The 19,677-nt window shown below is 41.8% G+C and overlaps 1 protein-coding gene across 6 annotated transcripts in view; it reads left to right on the top strand.

Annotated features, from left to right (window-relative positions):
- MYO1C (myosin IC) overlaps positions 1 to 19,677 on the top strand; it is a 152,885-nt gene that overhangs the window by 119,138 nt on the left and 14,070 nt on the right. For all 6 annotated transcript variants that reach the window (XM_073667742.1, XM_073667747.1, XM_073667744.1 and 3 more), the window contains exons 18-28: positions 712 to 817; positions 1,711 to 1,828; positions 1,914 to 2,027; positions 2,642 to 2,718; positions 2,981 to 3,049; positions 3,953 to 4,037; positions 9,292 to 9,451; positions 15,798 to 15,881; positions 16,748 to 16,841; positions 18,288 to 18,343; positions 19,172 to 19,307. In XM_073667742.1, coding sequence (XP_073523843.1) covers positions 712 to 817; positions 1,711 to 1,828; positions 1,914 to 2,027; positions 2,642 to 2,718; positions 2,981 to 3,049; positions 3,953 to 4,037; positions 9,292 to 9,451; positions 15,798 to 15,881; positions 16,748 to 16,841; positions 18,288 to 18,343; positions 19,172 to 19,307 — 1,099 coding nt within the window. The remainder of the gene's footprint in view (positions 1 to 711; positions 818 to 1,710; positions 1,829 to 1,913; positions 2,028 to 2,641; positions 2,719 to 2,980; positions 3,050 to 3,952; positions 4,038 to 9,291; positions 9,452 to 15,797; positions 15,882 to 16,747; positions 16,842 to 18,287; positions 18,344 to 19,171; positions 19,308 to 19,677) is intronic.

The raw sequence follows: 19,677 nt of genomic DNA on the forward strand, positions 1-19,677 counted from the left end.
AACATGTTTCTAGGATTTTTTTTATCAAGCGGCAGAGACGGATAGTGAATTACAACTACATTCTCTTGTATCAGTTTCCAAAAATGTTCCCCATTAATGCCGGTAGGAAACCTTTATCACTAACTCAGGCACCATCTATTTTATAGATGTATAGTCGTAAAATAATAGAGATCAGTTTAGCTGCTATTTCTTCCTGTAAGTTATTTGTTATATAAGCTACCATATTAGTGCTGTGTAAAGATCCCAAATCACCAACGTGCAAATGTGTCTGGTTAGGTTTACGAAAAGTTTCAGTTCCTTAAAGTCTAACTGCACTTTCAAGAATCTTCTGACATATCATTAACACAAGCCATAGGCACATTTGGATGTCAAGACCTTAACCATTCGCTAATAAGGAAGGTGGTTCTGCTCGGCCGAGTGCTGCTCTCGTGAGACTGAAGAACGAATCAACGGTAGAACGTGTGATTACGCTGTAGGAAAGTCCCTGCAACCTCCACCAGTGATGACATATGATGACAGAATCAAAACCATGAAGTGGATGGTCTCTTCTGGAAATCTACTTTAAGTGCATGTAGCTCTGGTTTCCATGTAGGCTAAAGATGACCTGAGCTTTTTCTCCAAACGAGAGCTGGTATTTTATAAAATGCTGTGTAAAACTTGTGTGTTCTAGTTTATTAAATTTACAAAGAATTATTCCTATTATATTTTTAGGCAGCAACTCAGTTTAAAAATAGTTTAGCAAAACTGATGGAAATTCTCATGTCCAAGGAGCCTTCTTATGTGCGCTGCATAAAGCCAAACGATGCCAAACAACCAGGTATGGCTTTGTTTGTTACCAATGCATGTGACATGTAACATGAAATTTATTCAGGTAATAAAAGTTTTGCTGAGCTACTTGACATTTGCTATGTAAGACTAATATCACCATGCCAAGTAAATGAAGCTCATTAAGTAGCATTTTCTACTTTTACGTTCAAGTTAAAATTCCACCTTGGCCCCATTATGGCTTGAAAATGAATGATTTACAATATATTTTCTACTTTTTTGAGGTTTTATATGGAATTTTCATAATAACTTGATGCGGTAAATGGGTATTTTTAGACTTAATGTGGATTATCCATATTTTTAAAATGGTAGCCTAAAATAGGTCACTAATATTGGATGGTCTGACTCTTGGCATACTTCCCTCGCTGGAATGTGACAGAGCGGTAGTAACCAAGCCTAGCCGATCTTATGGTTGTAGCTGCTGTACCTGTGTAAGCAAAAAATGAACCAGGCACTACTATTCCTTTTATTCTGCTTTGGCCCACAGCAACCAAATGCTTTGAGTCCTAAGATGGGAACCAGGGTTATAAGTGGATCTTTGGCCATAGTTCACAATACAGAGTACATACATTATTAAATACATCTCTTAAACCTGATTAGACTTGTGGAAATACATGTCAAAATGGCTGTATAATCCCAATATTATGATGAGCTTTCCAAGTCCATCTATGGAGTGAAATAACTCATGAATCCAGGTGTATTCAATCTCCATCCAGCCTGGCTGACAGCAGCATATTGTGCTGAGCAGTGTGAGATCTCAGCAGCAGGAGGGACACTGAGGAGCTGTCAGTATTTGTTCAGGAATTGATATGCTATATGTATGTTTAGCACCTTGTGTTGTGTTTGCTATTTATAATGACTTTCTGCTCTATGACTCTATTCCAGCCCGTTTTGATGAGGTTCTCATTAGACACCAAGTGAAATATTTGGGGCTAATTGAAAATGTGCGGGTACGCCGTGCTGGATTTGCATACAGGCGAAAATATGAGTTCTTCTTACAAAGGTATTAGAATTAAAATACATCTGTGTCCCACCTTACTTACCATTAACAGTATGTACATGTTCAAGTAATGATATAATCTCTTCAGGTACAAATCTCTTTGCCCTGAGACCTGGCCAAATTGGGATGGACGAGCAATGGATGGAGTGGCAGTTCTTGTCAAGAGTCTTGGGTATAAACCTGAGGAGTATAAAATGGGCAGGTAAGATGTGAGATGCTGCATTTGTTTTTTGTTTGGAAAGGCTTATTACTTCTGGGTAATTTTCAAGATATAATAAATCTTTTTTATCAAATATGCTTCTATTTTTGGCCCTTTATGTAAATTTGGCAACTGGTGAAGTCTATATTGACTCTTGCTGGCACATACTTTTATTAACTTTAAAATGTGCAGGGCATTATTCATTTCTGAGGTTATTTTTCTGTTAATATCAGCAGAAATCGCCAGTTCCCACTTTAGTCATCAGTGTCAGACATTCCTTAAGTACATATTGTTATGCTCTATAAAAATTAAATAAAACATTTTTTAAGATCTGTCTCTTACAAGAAAAAGATCTAGGCACCAATTCATCACGACTGGCGTTTTGTACACCAGTCTTAATGAGGAAAATGCAGGGCAGGCATTAGATGCGCCAAATTTATTATCAGTGGCGTGCGCCGCCTTGCCCCAAAAAACTCCCAAAAGTCAAAATTTTTCTACGCAACATAAATTGCGCAAAATTTTCTTTTGCTGCAAAATTTTGGCGTGAACATTTTGATGAATTAGGGTCCCTAGTTTCTATCTGGACTTGTATAATTTATGTATTTATTTTCTTTTAGGACAAAAATTTTTATTCGTTTCCCAAAAACTCTCTTTGCTACAGAGGATGCCTTAGAAGTGAGGAAGCAAAGCATCGGTAGGTTGTTGTTTTTTCTTCTTACACTTTCGTTTTGTTTGATCTCTTGTTTATTTTCTCCTATTTCTATGGCTGTGTACTACATCTTGTGACTTGTAATTTCTGCAATGCATATATACTCTATAAATTGTGTTATATTTGGTGGTCATCCTTTATGGTCATGTGAGACCATTTTCCAATTTGCTAACTGGAATCACAGTTATGCATGTAATAAAATAAAAGACCGATCTAACAGAAGTTGACCTTGGATCTTTTATTACAGCAACCTTCCTCCAGGCTAGGTGGAAAGGATATCATCAGCGACAAAAATTCCAACACATGAAACATTCCGGTGAGTAAAGCCTTATACGTGCATGTAATCCCTGTCATTGTGGCTGCTCGATCAGTAGTTTATGTAATATAGTTCTAGATGGATGGATCACATTCATTACTGTATGTTGTAAAATCTCGCCGCCCTATTTAATCTTAGTCTTCAAAAACTGGGACCCAGGGTTATTGGGAAAGCTGATATTACAAAGGCCGCCTATCTCTTGTTAGTTACGAACTGCCGGAGTTGTTCAGGAGTCTGACTAGTTTATAGACTATTACAATCAACCAAAACATCTTGGATTGATGATCCCAACCAGCTAAAACTGCGCAGCTGTCAGCTATATTCGTTGACCCTATAGACATTTAGTAGAACGATAGGGTCCATACCCGACAACCGCTCGACTGAAACTGCACCTCACTGTTGTTGGGCAGTGAGTTGTACTGGGGAGACCTTAACCCCCATTCTAGTGATCAGTATGGATTCCCGCAGTGGGGACCCTCGTCTGTGGACAGGTGATACATTTTCCAATGTGGGACTACTCCTTTCATTTTAATAATGTTGATTCCTTAACTGTGTACGCTACAAACAATCCTGGAAAAGGCCAAAAAAATACTAAATGCGAAGAGTGAGCAAAAAGTAATTGAAAAACCTATATACCTTATGACATGTACAGGGCCCAATGCTTCAGAAATATCAGTTTTTTTTTTTGTTTTTTTTTTTTTTTTTTGTGTTTTTTTTTACACACTTGTCGCTAACTTGTAGCTCATGTATATGAAAGACAAGATGGTACGTTACCTGTATTCCAGCATATGGACATTTGGTATTTTCCAAGTTCAGACCTCTTTTGTTTATAGTTCTTCCTTCTGTCTTTCTGCTTCGTACTTCTATGGGTAGGACATTGATAACTGTTCTTCTATTCTACAGCCATACAAATCCAGTCTTGGTGGCGTGGAACTGTGGGTCGTCGAAAGGCTGCCAAAAGGAAATGGGCAGTGGAAGTTGTTCGAAGGTCAGTTCATTAGTTGAGGCTGGTTCCTCTTTTTGAATGATTCATAATGTTTTTATTTTTGGGACTTATCAAACATATAAAAATCTATATATTTATCATTGTTAATAATCTCCACTCACCAAATGTTAAAACTAATTTGTCACTTAGAAAATGCAGTCAATTCTGCAGACAGGATGTTCTAAAGCAGGAGAGACTTAATAATTTAATTGTTTTCTGGGAAACAGTTCAGTATAACTTTATTCTGGGCTCAGTAATCATGTGGGCGGGCCTAATCAGTGACAGCTGTATCCGTGTACACACATACAGAACATGGCGTGAGAACACAGCAGAGCGCATGTGTTCACCTGGAAAGCTCCTGTCAGTCATTCTGCATGAAGTGAGACAATAGTACTACAGGGATCAGACTGTATTGTGGCTGCATCTCCTCTACCATACATGTACAGTCACATAGACATTTTATCATGATAGGCAGACTTTAATCCGGCCGATTGTATGTCTAAAATAGTTAGAATACTTTTCTGAACACCTAAAAGTTTTATGAAATTGAAACTAATCCAGTCACCTCAATACTTAGTGCAGTTTCAGAATATATGTCTTGTTCTGTTCATGCACCATTAATCAGACGTGTGTCTTTGGGACAGATTATACAGTGTGAACATGTACAATGTAATGGGGGCAGATTAACTGATTATCTCTGGGGTCTGACTAGGACAGAAAAGCAGCATTAAGAACCACTGACCTGACTAGTCTTATATAATTAGTCTTTGGTTAACACTCACTAATCTTAAAATATATCTTTTTAGAAATTTTTTTAGATTGCTTCATCGGTCCAGTAAATTTACTTACTAGAATCTTTTTTTTTTTTGCTATTGTTACAAACTATGTTTTTTGTTTTGTTTTGTTTTTTAAATCTGTCATTGATAAATGTATATTTCTATCTGCTTATTTTTTGGTTTTATTTTATCCATACATTTGATTGGATGGAAATTTTAACCAGAGTAAAAGTCCTTCAGATACTTAAGGCTCTGGAGGCTGTTTGTTGTTTTACCTATCTAGAAACTTCTTTGTGCTGGATAAATATATGTATTATTAATATAAATTATTTTGACATTTTAAATCCACCATTGGTGATGATTTTTATGTATGCATAATTAATGCCTTTATATTGGACAGTTATTATTAATTTTATGGTTTCATTAATTCCAAGTTGCTGAACTTAAAGGGAACATGACAGCTTATTACATGGGCAGCAAGTATCAGACACTGGCTCTGTCATTTCAGTCAGATATATTTTATTCTAATACGCAGAGGAATTTCAGAGAAAACATGCATTTAAAAGCCGGCTGGGGACCATGTGGTGCACGATGGCTCAATGTAGCACTGTAGTCTTACAGTGCTCGGGTCCTGGGTACGGATCCCGTCAAGGACAACATCTGCAAGGAGTTTACATGAACTTCCTGTGTTTGCACAGGTTTCCTCCAGGTTCTCCTACTCCCTGTGTTTGTGTTGGTTTCCTCCAGGTTCTCCTACTCCCTGTGTTTGTGTGGGTTTCCTCCTGGTACTCCTACTCCTTGTGTTTGTGTAGGTTTCCTTCGGGTACTCCTATTCCCTGCGTTTGTGTGGGTTTCCTCCTGGTACTCCTACTCCCTGTGTTTGTGTGGGTTTCCTCTGGGTACTCCTGCTCCCTGTGTTTGTGTGGGTTTCCTCTGGGTACTCCTACTCTCTGTGTTTGTATGGGTTTACTCCGGGTACTCCTACTCCCTGTGTTTGTATGGGTTTCCTCCGGGTACTCCTACTCCCTATGTTTGTGTGGGTTTCCTCTGGGTACTCCTGCTCCCTGTGTTTGTGTGGGTTTCCTCTGGGTACTCCTACTCTCTGTGTTTGTATGGGTTTACTCCGGGTACTCCTACTCCCTGTGTTTGTATGGGTTTCCTCCGGGTACTCCTACTCCCTGTGTTTGTGTGGGTTTCCTCCGGGTACATCTACTTACCTGACACATTCTAAAGACATACTAATAGGGAATTTAGATTGTGAGCCCCAATGGGGACAGTGATGACCTTCTATGTAAAGAGCTGTGGAATTAATGGCTATATAAGTCAGCATAATAATTTATAAATTGTGTGACTAGTCCAAGAGGCCAATCTTCCCCAGGTTCTCCCCACCCCGCTCACCTTGAGTGACTGGTCTTGTACACATATAGGGAGAGACTTGTCAGTAAAGGGGAGCAGGGCTGAATTGACAGAGCCGGTGTTTTTGTTCCCTTTTAACATCAGACATAAAAACAAGTACAATTAACATTAGCAGTCGACTGGTAGAGTTGGCACTGCCCACGTGGGTTTACAATCTACAAAGGAAGGTAGGAACCTCATTATAATTAAACAGGTTTCCAGCAATCAAGCTCACTCTGGTTCTGCTCTTGAATCCTTGTTTAAGTTAATTTTATAGATCTTTTTGGCCATATGATGTGTTATAATTAGTGTTAAGCGAGCATGCTCGACACTGCTCGGTACTCGTCCGAGCATCTCACTACTCGGGATGTTCGGCGAGCACCGAGCATTTCCGGGTTACTCGGGCGGGAGCTCGGGTCTCCGCCCTGCATGTTTGGCGCTCTTTACAGAGCCAATGAACATGCAGGGATTGCCAGCCAGTCACTGTAATGCCGCAGCCATGTTGGTTGTGGGCATTTCAGTGGTTGGCTGGCTGCACAGCGTCACCTCGAGTATTTAAAACTGGGCGCCACCATCTTGGACACAGTCGCTCCGGATCAGACACTGTAGGGAGAGTGCTGCTGAGTTAGGGAGAGATATATACTGTGAAATAGGTAGTGTAGGGTCTCTAAAGCCTGCAAAATCAAACAAACAGTCCTTCTGAGGACTAATATCCATCCCAGATAGACAAGGACTTGCACGGGGATAGTTGCAAGTCTGCATCTTCTGATGTGACAAGGATCACTTCTGATGGGCACACTTTTAGGCAGTGACCTGGGTGTCAGAGATGCTTCCAGGGGTCTTCCCCATGCTGTTCCCATGTCTTTTCAGCACTGTATGCATGTGTCACACAGCACATGACCAGATAAGGTTGTAGAATGTTAAAATGACATTTACCGGTGAATGCATTTGTCACGGTTGAAAGCAATACAAAAGTGCAAAAACGCATGAAAAATGCTACTTGTGAACATAGCCTAAGGTGTGGCGGAGTATTTTTGTTTTTGGTTATTTACTTTACCTTATACACAAGTCTTTACCCTGGAAAGGATGTTCCTTAACATATTTCACAGGAAAACCGTTTCAGTTTTGTTTTTGAATGTTTTATTGTGAGCCCGTAAAAGTGGCTTAATACCTCTGACCACGTTGTTGACAGCAGTGACCTGGGGGTCAGAAATGCTTCCTGGGGCGATCCCCATGTCATTTGAGCACTGTCACTATCGTTTTGGGCACTTTTTAGGCTTTCTACAGACTGCCGGGGTTGGCGCCGCAAAAATTGTCGGGTCTCCCATAGACTAACATTGGGCTCGTTGCTCGGGTCGAGCACCCGAGTATCACGGTGAGCTCGGCACGAGCTTCGAGCACCCGAGCATTTTAGTGCTCGCTCAACACTAGTTATAATCTTTCATGCATCAGTTTCAATATTTGGCTGCAATGCCTGCTCTGTTTGTGTAGCACAGTGCTGCTCTCCATACAATGATGAGGAGTGGGCACTTACACAAATGTCTCTGCCCTGCTAAGGTAGTACATCAGAGACTGGAGTAAAAGTTCTTCATCAGGACAAACCACAGTGTTTCAAAGTGCCACAGTATGTAATCAGGACAAGCCAGGGTGTGGTTTGTCCTGATGAAGAACTGTGGCACTTCGAAACACATTGACAAACTGCATTCCTGGATTTTCCATCTTCATTCACCAGCAGCGCACATTTAACCTTTTTTACTCCAGTATCTGATGTTTTTCAAGCTGTGGGTCTGCAGCAGCCTTGAGCCTTTTAGTGGTCACACAACCCTACCAGGTGAGATCTATTGCCCACAATCTCCCCATTTTACCTGGATAAGACCGTATTGTGGTTATTGTCCTTCCACCATTCTACCCTGCTAAGGTAGTAAACGCTTTATCTGTACATACATACATACATACATACAGGATTTCAGAAATGCAATAAATGTCTGATTGGCAGAGGCTCAGTAATTCCAAGATCAAGCTTCTTTTGCTCAGATATTCTCTCATATCATAGTGAATGGTGTATTTTGAAACAAGGAAGTGAGGTTAAAGGGTATTTGTCCATGTGTCCTATTCTAAAGGATATGTGAATGGTGCTGGAATATCCCTTTAATAGTTTCTCCTACAGCTTATACAGTCATACATATAATCATGCCATTATGGGAGAAAAGTACCGTGTCCTAATTGACATTACTATGATTACAAGTAAAGTATTTTATCATAGTACCTCCTTGGATATATTCTATTTACAACCCATTTAAGATAAACTGGGTGTATCAATGATGGCGATCTGTGCCCCGGGGGTGGGCATATAACAGGTCTTTTGTACTGGAATGTCTTGCTGCCCCCACATTAGCTCAGTATGTCATTTCCAAATAATTGTGTTCTACTATCTGTAATCTTTTGGAATAAAAAAAAAAACAGGAGATGGACAGGAAATCACAATGGTGATAGAAACAGTTGGAAGGACTTTGTGGTATATTTGGAAAGGCTAAAAATAGTTTGTGGAAGACTTGAACTTCCTGTGTAAGGAAGTGACCCCCGTTTTATGCTGTATAAAATGAATCCTCCTTACCGGATACTGCGTTCTTCACGATAACATGGGAGGCAAGACATTCATCTCTGCACATGAAATGTCAGTAAATAACGCTCCCTGCCAGTGTAGACGACCAATTCACTAACAATACGGCACCATGATCCCAGCTATTGCGGACAGGATACCCCTATACTAATATGCTGGTGCGTAAAGGGATAACAGCATTACCACTCTTTCTTATGCAGATGAACATACCTGTATGTGATGTATCCTTCTGATCATCTGTGTTAAATGTTAAAGAACCCCTTTCAGTCAGTGAGTTGCTCTCTTTTTGTGTCTTTTTAAAATGGATGTCTCCTGAAGAATATGACATTTAAATTGGTAATGAATCTGTGTATGCTTAAAACAGTTTGTCAGATAATGTTTTGGATGGTACACTGTAATTTTAAAAACCTGGTCAGTAAGGTGTTATGTTTTGTTTTTTTGTTTGTTTGTTTTTTGTTTTGTGTAGATTCATCAAAGGCTTCATTTACCGCAATCAGCCCCGTTGCCCAGAAAATGAATATTTCCTGGATTACATCCGTTACTCATTCCTGATGAATCTGTATCGCAACATGCCAAAAAGTGTGCTAGACAAGTCTTGGCCTGTGCCACCCCCATCTCTACGGGAGGTAAGTACCATGGGAAGAAATGATCTGTAGTAATCTGTTGGCTTTTCTGAATAATTACTGCATTGTGGTAGAAATTTTGTAAATGTGTTTACAGTAACCATATGCACAAGCGTCGGGTAGATAGAAATCTCTTTACTAATATATTCAGAGAATGAGACGTATGTTGATGTAAACTCAGTATATTTATGGAAAGTTCTGAAATTAAGTGCATCGAAGGACATTTTATTAAATAGGACTCTGTAGGCGACCACTAATATTATTTGACACTAATGTTCATTAATGGTTGTATGTGCCTTGTACAAACTGCATTATCTATTCATGCGAATAAAATATGATTTCTGGTACTGCAGTTGGAACACCTCAACTCATCACTGCACCATGAAAAAGGCCTCTTGGTCTACCTTCCGTGCAGCCTGAAGAAGGCCCCTTGGTCTACCTTCAGTGCAGCATGAAGAAGGCCCCTTGGTGGTCTACCTTCAGTGCAGCATGAAGAAGGCCCCTTGGTGGTCTACCTTCAGTGCAGCATGAAGAAGGCCCCTTGGTGGTCTACCTTCAGTGCAGCATGAAGAAGGCCCCTTGGTGGTCTACCTTCAGTGCAGCATGAAGAAGGCCCCTTGGTGGTCTACCTTCAGTGCAGCATGAAGAAGGCCCCTTGGTGGTCTACCTTCAGTGCAGCATGAAGAAGGCCCCTTGGTGGTCTACCTTCAGTGCAGCATGAAGAAGGCCCCTTGGTGGTCTACCTTCAGTGCAGCATGAAGAAGGCCCCTTGGTGGTCTACCTTCAGTGCAGCATGAAGAAGGCCCCTTGGTGGTCTACCTTCAGTGCAGCATGAAGAAGGCCCCTTGGTGGTCTACCTTCAGTGCAGCATGAAGAAGGCCCCTTGGTGGTCTACCTTCAGTGCAGCATGAAGAAGGCCCCTTGGTGGTCTACCTTCAGTGCAGCATGAAGGAGGCCCCTTGGTGGTCTACCTTCAGTGCAGCATGAAGAAGGCCCCTTGGTGGTCTACCTTCAGTGCAGCATGAAGAAGGCCCCTTGGTGGTCTACCTTCAGTGCAGCATGAAGAAGGCCCCTTGGTGGTCTACCTTCAGTGCAGCATGAAGAAGGCCCCTTGGTGGTCTACCTTCAGTGCAGCATGAAGAAGGCCCCTTGGTGGTCTACCTTCTGTGCAGCATGAAGAAGGCCCCTTGGTGGTCTACCTTCAGTGCAGCATGAAGAAGGCCCCTTGGTGGTCTACCTTCAGTGCAGCATGAAGAAGGCCCCTTGGTGGTCTACCTTCAGTGCAGCATGAAGAAGGCCCCTTGGTCTACCTTCAGTGAATGCCTAGAAGCCCTGCCAGAGGTAGTCCTCAGTTTCACGTTGACAGCCATAATAAGCTGCTATGCAAAAGTACTGCTGCGATTTATTGAAGAGATCAAGTGATTGCTTCATTAAGTCCTCAACTGGAACTTAAAGAAAAGTTTCATATTCATATTTATGCAGTTTCAGAGGTTGGTCTTGTCAAATCTTTTGGGAAATAATTGTTAATGTTTATCATAGTAGACTTTTTTTGTTTTTTTTATGCAATCAATTGAAGGCCACCAGCTTGTTGACAGGAATTTGTTGTAATTTTTTTCTATTTCTATTTTATTCTTTAATATTTTTCAGTCTTTTGAGAAGTTTAGAATGGACTTTTATATATTCAAATAAATGTTTTTCACAATCTAGAATTGAGACAAATGGTCTCTAAATGACATGGAGAAAAAAACAAAAACTTCACGTACTTGGCATTACTTTGTCTCTAACAACTTGAATTCGGACTCACACAGCTCAGTCATCAGAAAAGACAAAGCTATATCTCTCAGATGCAAATTGCCTTTTCAGAGAGGAAGAGGACTAGAACTAGAGTGCCACCTATTGGAAGTGGCAATCCTAAAAGTCAGTATCGACCATTTAACGAGCCTTGCCACATGACTTAGGATAAAAGCCAAGCCAGAATCTCAATTTGCAGACAATGTGTTTCAGGGTGCTGTCACTTATCAGTGTTAGGTGAGAGGCGTCTGACCGGGATCCAAGGGGTAATGTTTCCACTTGTGGAGAATGACATGCCAAGCCTGGCATGCCAATGTGATGAGAATTTTAAGCCTTTCAACGCTCCTCTGGGAAATTAAATATGCAAATTGGCATGTCACTTTCCACAAGGAGAAACCCCTTGGATCCCGGTCAGACACCTCTCACCTAGCCAAACCAGATCTCACGTTTTACACTGCACATTGAGATTCTGTTTTGGCTTTTATCCCTAGTCATGTGGCAAGGCTCGTTAAAGAGTCAATATTGACTTTTTGAATTGCTACTTCCAATAGGTGGCGCTGGAGTTCTAGTCCTCTTCTTCTTTGAAGAGGCAATTTGCATATTTGATTTCCAAAAGGAGCATTGCAAAGCTTTAAAAGTCTTATTGGCATGCCAGGCTTAGCATGTCACGCTTTACAAGGAGAAACATTACCCCTTGGATCTCAAAAGATGGGGACACAAAACAAATGATTTTTAGGTGTTTTAATTGTGCAAAAATAATCAGTAATCAAACATAAACCCATATAAATTTGGTATTGCAATGATCATACTGGAAATGTATAACCTAGTGACATACCTACTGGAAGCTGTAAATCACTTTCTATATACAGGACAGGAGCTTTTTTATGGTTTGGTACATTACACAGTGTATAAGGAAATAAGGTGGAGCCACCCTCGCCTGAATCATGCCCTCTTCTATCGCTTTCCATTGCGCTCTCTGGAACGCACGGCCTGTGTGTAATAAACGAACTTACATTCACGATTTTTTCCTCTCTAATTCCCTTAACCTTCTGGCTATTACAGAAACCTGGATCCAGCATTCTGACACCACGGCAGCTGCTGCTCTCTCATTTGGTGGGCTGAAATTTTCACATACTGCCAGACCTGAGAATAAACAGGGTGGAGGTGTTGGTTTGCTCTTTTCACCACAATGTGCTTTCCAGGTCATCCCCCCAGTTCCCTCACTCATGTTTCCTTCCTTTGAAGTGCACACCGTCAGACTCTTCAAACCCTTCTCCCTGCTAGTGGCGGTTGTGTATCGCCATCCAGGCTCCTCCCGCCAGTTCCTGGATCACCTTGCAATCTGGCTTCCTCACTTTCTATCCTGTGACATCCCCACCATCATCATGGGAGACTTTAATATCCCCATCAATGATCCCCTCTCCCAATCTGCCTCTCATCTACTTTCTCTAATCTCCTCATTCGGCCTCTCACAATTTACTAATTCCTCCTACGCATGAAGACGGGAATACTCTGGACCTGGTTTGCTCCCGTCTCTGCTCGCTGCATGACTTTACTAACTCCCCTCTCCCGCTCTCTGACCACAACCTTCTTTCCTTCTCTGTCAAGAACCGTCTCCTCACCCGGGACATCCCCACTTACCATACTTATAGGAACACACGTACCATTAATACCCAGCAGCTTATGGGCAATCTCCACACATATTTAGCCCCCATCTCCTCCCTCCCTGTCCAGTCTTAGCATTGTCATACTACAATAATACACTGAAGAGTGCCCTAGATGAAGCCGTACCTTCTACACGCAGAAAGACCCGACACAGACAACGGCAGCCCTGGCACACAATGCAAACACGCTTTCTTCAGCGTTGCTCTAGGTGTGCTGAGCGGCAGTGGAGAAAATCTCTTTTAGCAGAGGACTTCATCCACTATAAATTCATGCTCAAAACCTATAACTCTGCCCTTCATCTGGCCCAAACAATCCTACTTCACCACTCCACTGTCCAACAATCCAAAACGACTTTTTGAAACCTTAAACTCCCTCCTGAGCCCTAAAGCACAGACCCCCACCACCATCCTCAGCGGGGAGGATCTGGCCACTTATTTCCTAGAAAAAATCAACCACATCCATCAGGACATCTCAGCCCAATCTGCTCAGTGCCTGGATCCCCGTCCTTGCTGCACTTCAAGCTCACTAGCCATCTTTGAGCCTGTTACAGAAGAAGAAGTTACCCAGCTCCTCATTTCTTATCGACCTGCAACAGTGACCCTATTCCGTCACATCTCCTGCAGTCTCTCTCACCGGTGGTCACCACTCACATGACTAAAATATTTAACCTCTCTCTTTCTTCAGGTATCTTTCCCTCCTCATTTAAACATGCCATCATAACCCCTTTACTTAAAAAGCCATTCCTGGACCAGAACTGCACTGCTAACTACAGACCTGCCTCTAACCTTCCTTTCATCTCTAAACTCCTGGAACGCTTGGTCCACTCCCGTCTAATCCGCTATTTCTCAGATAACGCTCTCCTCGACCCTCTACAATCTGGTTTCTGCTCCTTACACTCCACTGAAACTGCCCTCACTAAAGTCTCTAATGATCTACTAACAGCAAAATCCAAAGGTCATTACTCCCTGCTGATTCTCCTGGATCTCTCTGCTGCATTTGACACTGTGGATCACCAGCTCCTCCTCACTATGCTCCGCTCTACAGGTCTCAAGGAAACCGTTCTCTCCTGGTTCTCCTCCTATCTCTCTGACTGCTCCTTCACTGTATCTTTTACCGGCTCCTCTTCCTCTCCTCGTCCCCTTACTATCGGAGTTCCGCAGGGCTCAATCCTAGGCCCCCTCCTCTTCTCTCTATACACTGCCCCTATTGGACAAACAATCAGCAAATTTGGGTTCCAGTATCATCTCTATGCTGACGACACCCAACTATACACCCCTTCACCTGACATCACCCCTACCCTAATACAAAATACCAAGGATTGTCTGTCTGCTGTCTCTAACATCATGTCCTCCCTATATCTTAAACTGAATCTCTCTAAAACTGAACTTTTTGTGTTTCTCCCCTCCACTAACCCAACTCTACCTAACATCGAAATTACCTTGGAGGGTTCAACCATAACTCCCAAGCAGCACGCCCGCTGCCTTGGGGTCATATTCGACATTAACCTTTCCTTTACCCCCCATATCCGATCACTCACTCGCTCCTGTCACCTGCATCTTAAAAACATCTCCAGAATCCGACCTTTTCTCACCTTTGAAACTGCTAAAACTCTTACTGTCGCTCTTATTCACTCTCGTCTGGATTACTGCAACTCTCTTCTGATCGGTCTCCCTCTTACCAAACTTTCTCCTCTCCAATCCATCCTGAATGCGGCAGCCAGGGTCGTATTTCTGTCCAGCCGCTTCACCGATGCCTCCATCTTGTGCCAGTCATTACACTGGTTGCCCATCCGCCTCAGGGTCCAATATAAACTCATCACTCTCACCCACAAAGCTCTCCACAGTTCTGCACCGCCTTATATCTCCTCTCTCATCTCTGTCTATCGCTTTACACGTGCCCTCCGTTCTACAAATGACCTAAGACTAACATCCCCCATAATCCGAACCTCGCACCTCCGTCTCCAAGACTTCTCTCGTGCTGCGCCAGTTCTCTGGAATGCACTACCCCAGGCGATCCGACTGATGCCTAGCCCCCCATATCTTCAAGCCCGCTTTAAGAACCCCTCTTTAAACAAGCCTACCACCTTAACTACTCAGTAAATTAACTTTCCCCTGTTCCCTCCTTCTAAATATCATTCAGAATCTGTTCCCTACTCTTCATCTGTCTCCACACCCTCCATGCACAAGATAACTGCACTCGGTACTCTAGTATTGCACTTAAACATACAGGCTGATGACCGGATCATACAGCTTTATATGAAAATCCCTATTTATTATAATTGCCAGACCTGAAATACAGTAACAAGCACTTTTCACCTATTGTGTCCCATTTCCTTGTAGAATGTAAGCTTGCAAGCAGGGACCTCACTCCTAATGTAACTGTTTAAACTGTCCTTAAATTGTATTGAATTTGTTGTCTGTACATGTCCAGCCTAATTGTAAAGTGCTGCGGAATTTGTTGGCGCTATATAAATAAAAAAAATATTATTAATTATTATTATTATTATTAAGGAGCTGTACTGTGGAAAGTCGCTAGTAGATAGGCAATCTGTGCACAAACATCAGTAATAAGTATTTGAGTGTATTCAGACGTCGGTACAAATTAGTCCGAGATTGGACCGCAATGCGTGGATTGCCCATGGGTCTCTAGACCCGAGTTTAACAGCTTCATGGAAACATATGAAACTGTCACACTTGGGTCGGGAGACCCCCAGCCAGTCTTTGCATTGCAGTCTGATGTCGGACCAATTTGTCTGAATGCATCCTGTTACTAATTAAGGTCTGGAGAATTTCATGTGCCGCAGATCCAGACTATGCCATTATATGTTCTGGCCTCACATTTTCTGTTCAGATGGAATTTGCACAGACATTTATTGCTTTTTATGTTCATTTAGGCTTCTGAGCTCCTAAGAGAGATGTGCATGAAAAACATGGTGTGGAAGTATTGCCGAAGAATTAGCCCTGAATGGAAACAACAGGTAAAGTCTGTTGAAGACAGCTGAGTACAGCACACCAGTGATGGGGGTGGGGGGCAGCGATCAAACTTTTATCACCTATCCAATGGATAATAAATAACCATTTTGGGCAAACCTATTTAATAGTTTCTCCGAAGTAGTTTGTGTATTGCCTGTGCTATATAATGATATTCATGTGAAGAAGAGAAGTGGCACATTGATGGGTTTCACTCACCATAGACATGTTGTCAGATTTTGACTATTCAGATTCTTCTCTCTTGCATCTTGGCTCCTAAAACATAATATATCCTTCAGACCCATCTCTAAAGGGGACATATTCTCTCTCAGCTGCTGTTTGCTCAACTAAAAGGGAATCTGTCACCAGGTGCCACCTAATCTGATAGCAGCATAACGTAGACCCTGATTCCAGAAATGTGTCACATATTGGGCTGCTTGCTGTAGTTTTAATAAAATCACAGTTTTATCAGCAGGAGATTATCACTAGAGGGGTAGTAAACCTGCTGCCATGTAGCAAAAGCCCCATGCAGATTCCCAATAAATGAATGAAGCACGCAACCTACAGCCCCCACATCATCTTATGTATCGTGTATATGTGAAGCTGATGCTGTACAATGCTGGAGTCATTTCTAAATATGAGATTGATCAGGACAGATCCTGAAAACCGCTGTCAGTCACAGTGCAGCGCCACCCGCATGTTCTCATATTGAAAACAACACAAGAGTTCGCATTGTCTCCTTCAAACGTAGTCGTCCTTTTACCATGATGCAATATTTTTCAGAAATGTTCTTTGAGACAACACGCCTTTTAACATCCACCAAAATGTATAGATAAACGTGTGTAAATGTGAGCATTGTTTCCTTTTTCCTCAGCTTGAACAGAAAGTTGTTGCAAGTGAAATATTCAAGGACAAAAAAGACAATTATCCACAGAGCGTTCCACGACTATTCATAAACACTCGACTCGGTGAGTGATTTATATGTGCAGAATAGGATCTCCTAGAGCGATGCCAGTGCCTGCCGCGCCCTTCCTGGATGTGTCTGTGGGTTACACTTCTGTGAGCAAATATGACTGACTGTGTTCAGATTTTCACAATCTTATTGCAGTCACTAGTTTTTTTTTTTGTTTTTTTTTTTAGGCTGTCTGTAATTCTCCTTTACTGAATCCTCATTATCGCATCTGCCATTTGCTGTATGATTTGTTTGTATAAAGAACGGGAGGTGGATATAGAGAGGGAGAGACATGACCCATTTTAATTTAATGGGATTTGTTAAAATCCTGAAGGCTTCATATAGCTTCAATAACAGTGACCATAATTATAATGTGAACAGAGCCTAAAGGTCCGTTGCATGGACTGACTGGCGGCATGATACAACCACCGTTCAATAAACTTTTACCCACCGGCGGTCGTTAAAATGCCTGTTTACACAGGCAGACAAGTAAACAATGTGCACTGAGCAATCTGTACTTGCAGCTTAGTCCTCTTTACTTTGACGAAGCTCAGCTGCACTACCTGGCACAATCCATAGACCAGTGTGCTGGGGTTCATAAAACAAAGCAGACCAGGTTTTCTAATCCTTGACAGCCCCTTTAAATACATCATATTTTTACATGGACCGACCAGCAGCACAATATAACCTCTGATCGGTAAACCTTTACCGATCGGCACTTGTTAACCTGTTTACACGGGCAGACCAAAGTAAACTATACTAGATCACTCAGTGCACTTAGGCTGACATGGTTCCCGTCAGTGCGAATCCTGATTACACCGGACAATGCACCGCCAAGAACGATGATCTATTGTGATGCACAAAGAATTATTTCACCTGATGGACTAGCACGTTTGTATATGGTCATGGAGAACAAAGAGCCACTAACAAACTGTTTTAGGCCTCATGTAGACATACATTCTTCATGTATGTGGTGTAGCCATGTTTCTTTTCCATATGGGAACCTTTATAGTCTATGGGGCTGTTCAAATGTCCTTGTTATTTTGAGGGATTGTGTGTCTGGGGAAAAAGTGACAGAGGCATGTCCGTCTGTGATCTGAGTTATGGATCAAAACTACCCATACAAGTCTATGGATCTGTGAAAATTATGGACAGCATACATTGTCACCCACGTGCTATCCATTTTAACATTGTAATGGGTAAAAGAAGTTTTCCCGGTTTTTGTTTTTTCTATATTTACATACAAGAAAATCACTGACAAAAATGTAAAATCGGACAATACACTGATAAAAATCTGATCTAATGCATTGATGAAAATTGGTCATTTTTTCACATGAGAAGAAAACAAATATCTGAGTGAGGCCGTAGCTCAGCAAAGAGGAGAAATGACCAGTTATTACTACCAAAATTGTTCAAAAATTTCTGAAGTCCGCCATTTTTTTTTTCTTTTTCTTCTTTTCAGGCAATGATGAAATTAACACTAAGATACTTCAACAATTAGAAAACCAGGGATTAACGGTATTTAAAGTATTCTAATTTTGGGTTTTGTCAAATGGTTTCTATTTTCTGTTTAGTGCTGCAAAAGCCAAATTAGTTTCTCTTCATTCATTCATTACATCTTAAGGCCAAATTCATCAAAGTGTTCATGCCAGTATTCTGTCACAAAGTTTTTGCTCAACTCAAAGATGCACAAAGTGTTTCCAAACTTTTGTCGCTTTTACCCAAGTCCTGGCCCACTTCACCTAAGTAGGCAGAGCTGGGTCGTGGCCGTTTAGTGGCATAAATTGCTCCAGAAACATACTCTAGTACTTGACTGGAGAACCATTTCTAGCGGCAGCGCATGCTAGTTGTAAGATGCAGCTCTTAATGAATTAGGCACATCTTACTCCATTGATTCTTTCATTAAGAATAGTGTACAAAATGCCATTAATGAATTGGCCCCTTTATGTTGATTCATTAAATATATTTTGCAATTTATTTGGCATTCCTTACACAACGACAGCATTTCTTAAACCCCTCCTTGTAATATGATGTAGACTTGACTGTCTACTAGACAACCCCTTATATCCATGGAGGTGAGAAAAAAAAATTAATACCTCCTCCTGGACCTCTCCTCCAGAGTCAGCGTTGCATTCTCTGCATCATCTGAGGGAAAATCATGTGAGCACTGCAGCTAATCAGTAGCCACTGATTGGTTGCAGCATTCAATTTTTGACAAACCATTTCTTCCACTTGGCCAAAATGTGAGAAGGTTCCCTGCAGGTTCCCTTGTGCCCCAGTTTTGTCTTTTTGAAGATATGGATCTGCTATTATAGCACTGACCAGAACACATATATAAATTTACAGTATGCAGTACCTGTGGTCAAGTATGACCGAAAGGGATACAAGCAGCGGAGGAGACAACTTCTGCTCGGTCAGAATGCTGCTTACCTTGTGGAAGAAGCCAAACTAAAGCAGAGGATCGATTATGCCAATCTGACAGGTTTGACTCTTTCCATTACTTGAGAATATCACCTCTGTTATGTCTTTTGTTAAACGCTGCTTGTTTTTCATGGGAGGGGTTATATTTTATTTAATGCTTGTTCTTTGCTTTAATGTCTTTTCATTTTAAGTAGTGATGAGTGCCCGTTACTGGAGTTTGCCTGGGGTGCTCGGGTTTGCACTGAGTATCGCGAGTGACATGTTCGAATCTTCGCGGCTGTTAGACAGCCACAAAACATGCGGGGATGCCTGACAAACACAGTCAATCCCCACATGTTTTGTGGCTGTCTAACAGCCGCGAAACATGTGAGCCCAGGGACTCGAACATGTCACTCAAGCACCCGCGATACTCTGTGCATACCCAAGCACCC

This window comes from Phyllobates terribilis, unplaced genomic scaffold (genome assembly GCF_046119375.1).
Source record: "Phyllobates terribilis strain yellow unplaced genomic scaffold, ASM4611937v1 Scaffold_2__4_contigs__length_985480577, whole genome shotgun sequence".
Classification (NCBI taxonomy): Eukaryota; Metazoa; Chordata; class Amphibia; order Anura; family Dendrobatidae; genus Phyllobates; species Phyllobates terribilis.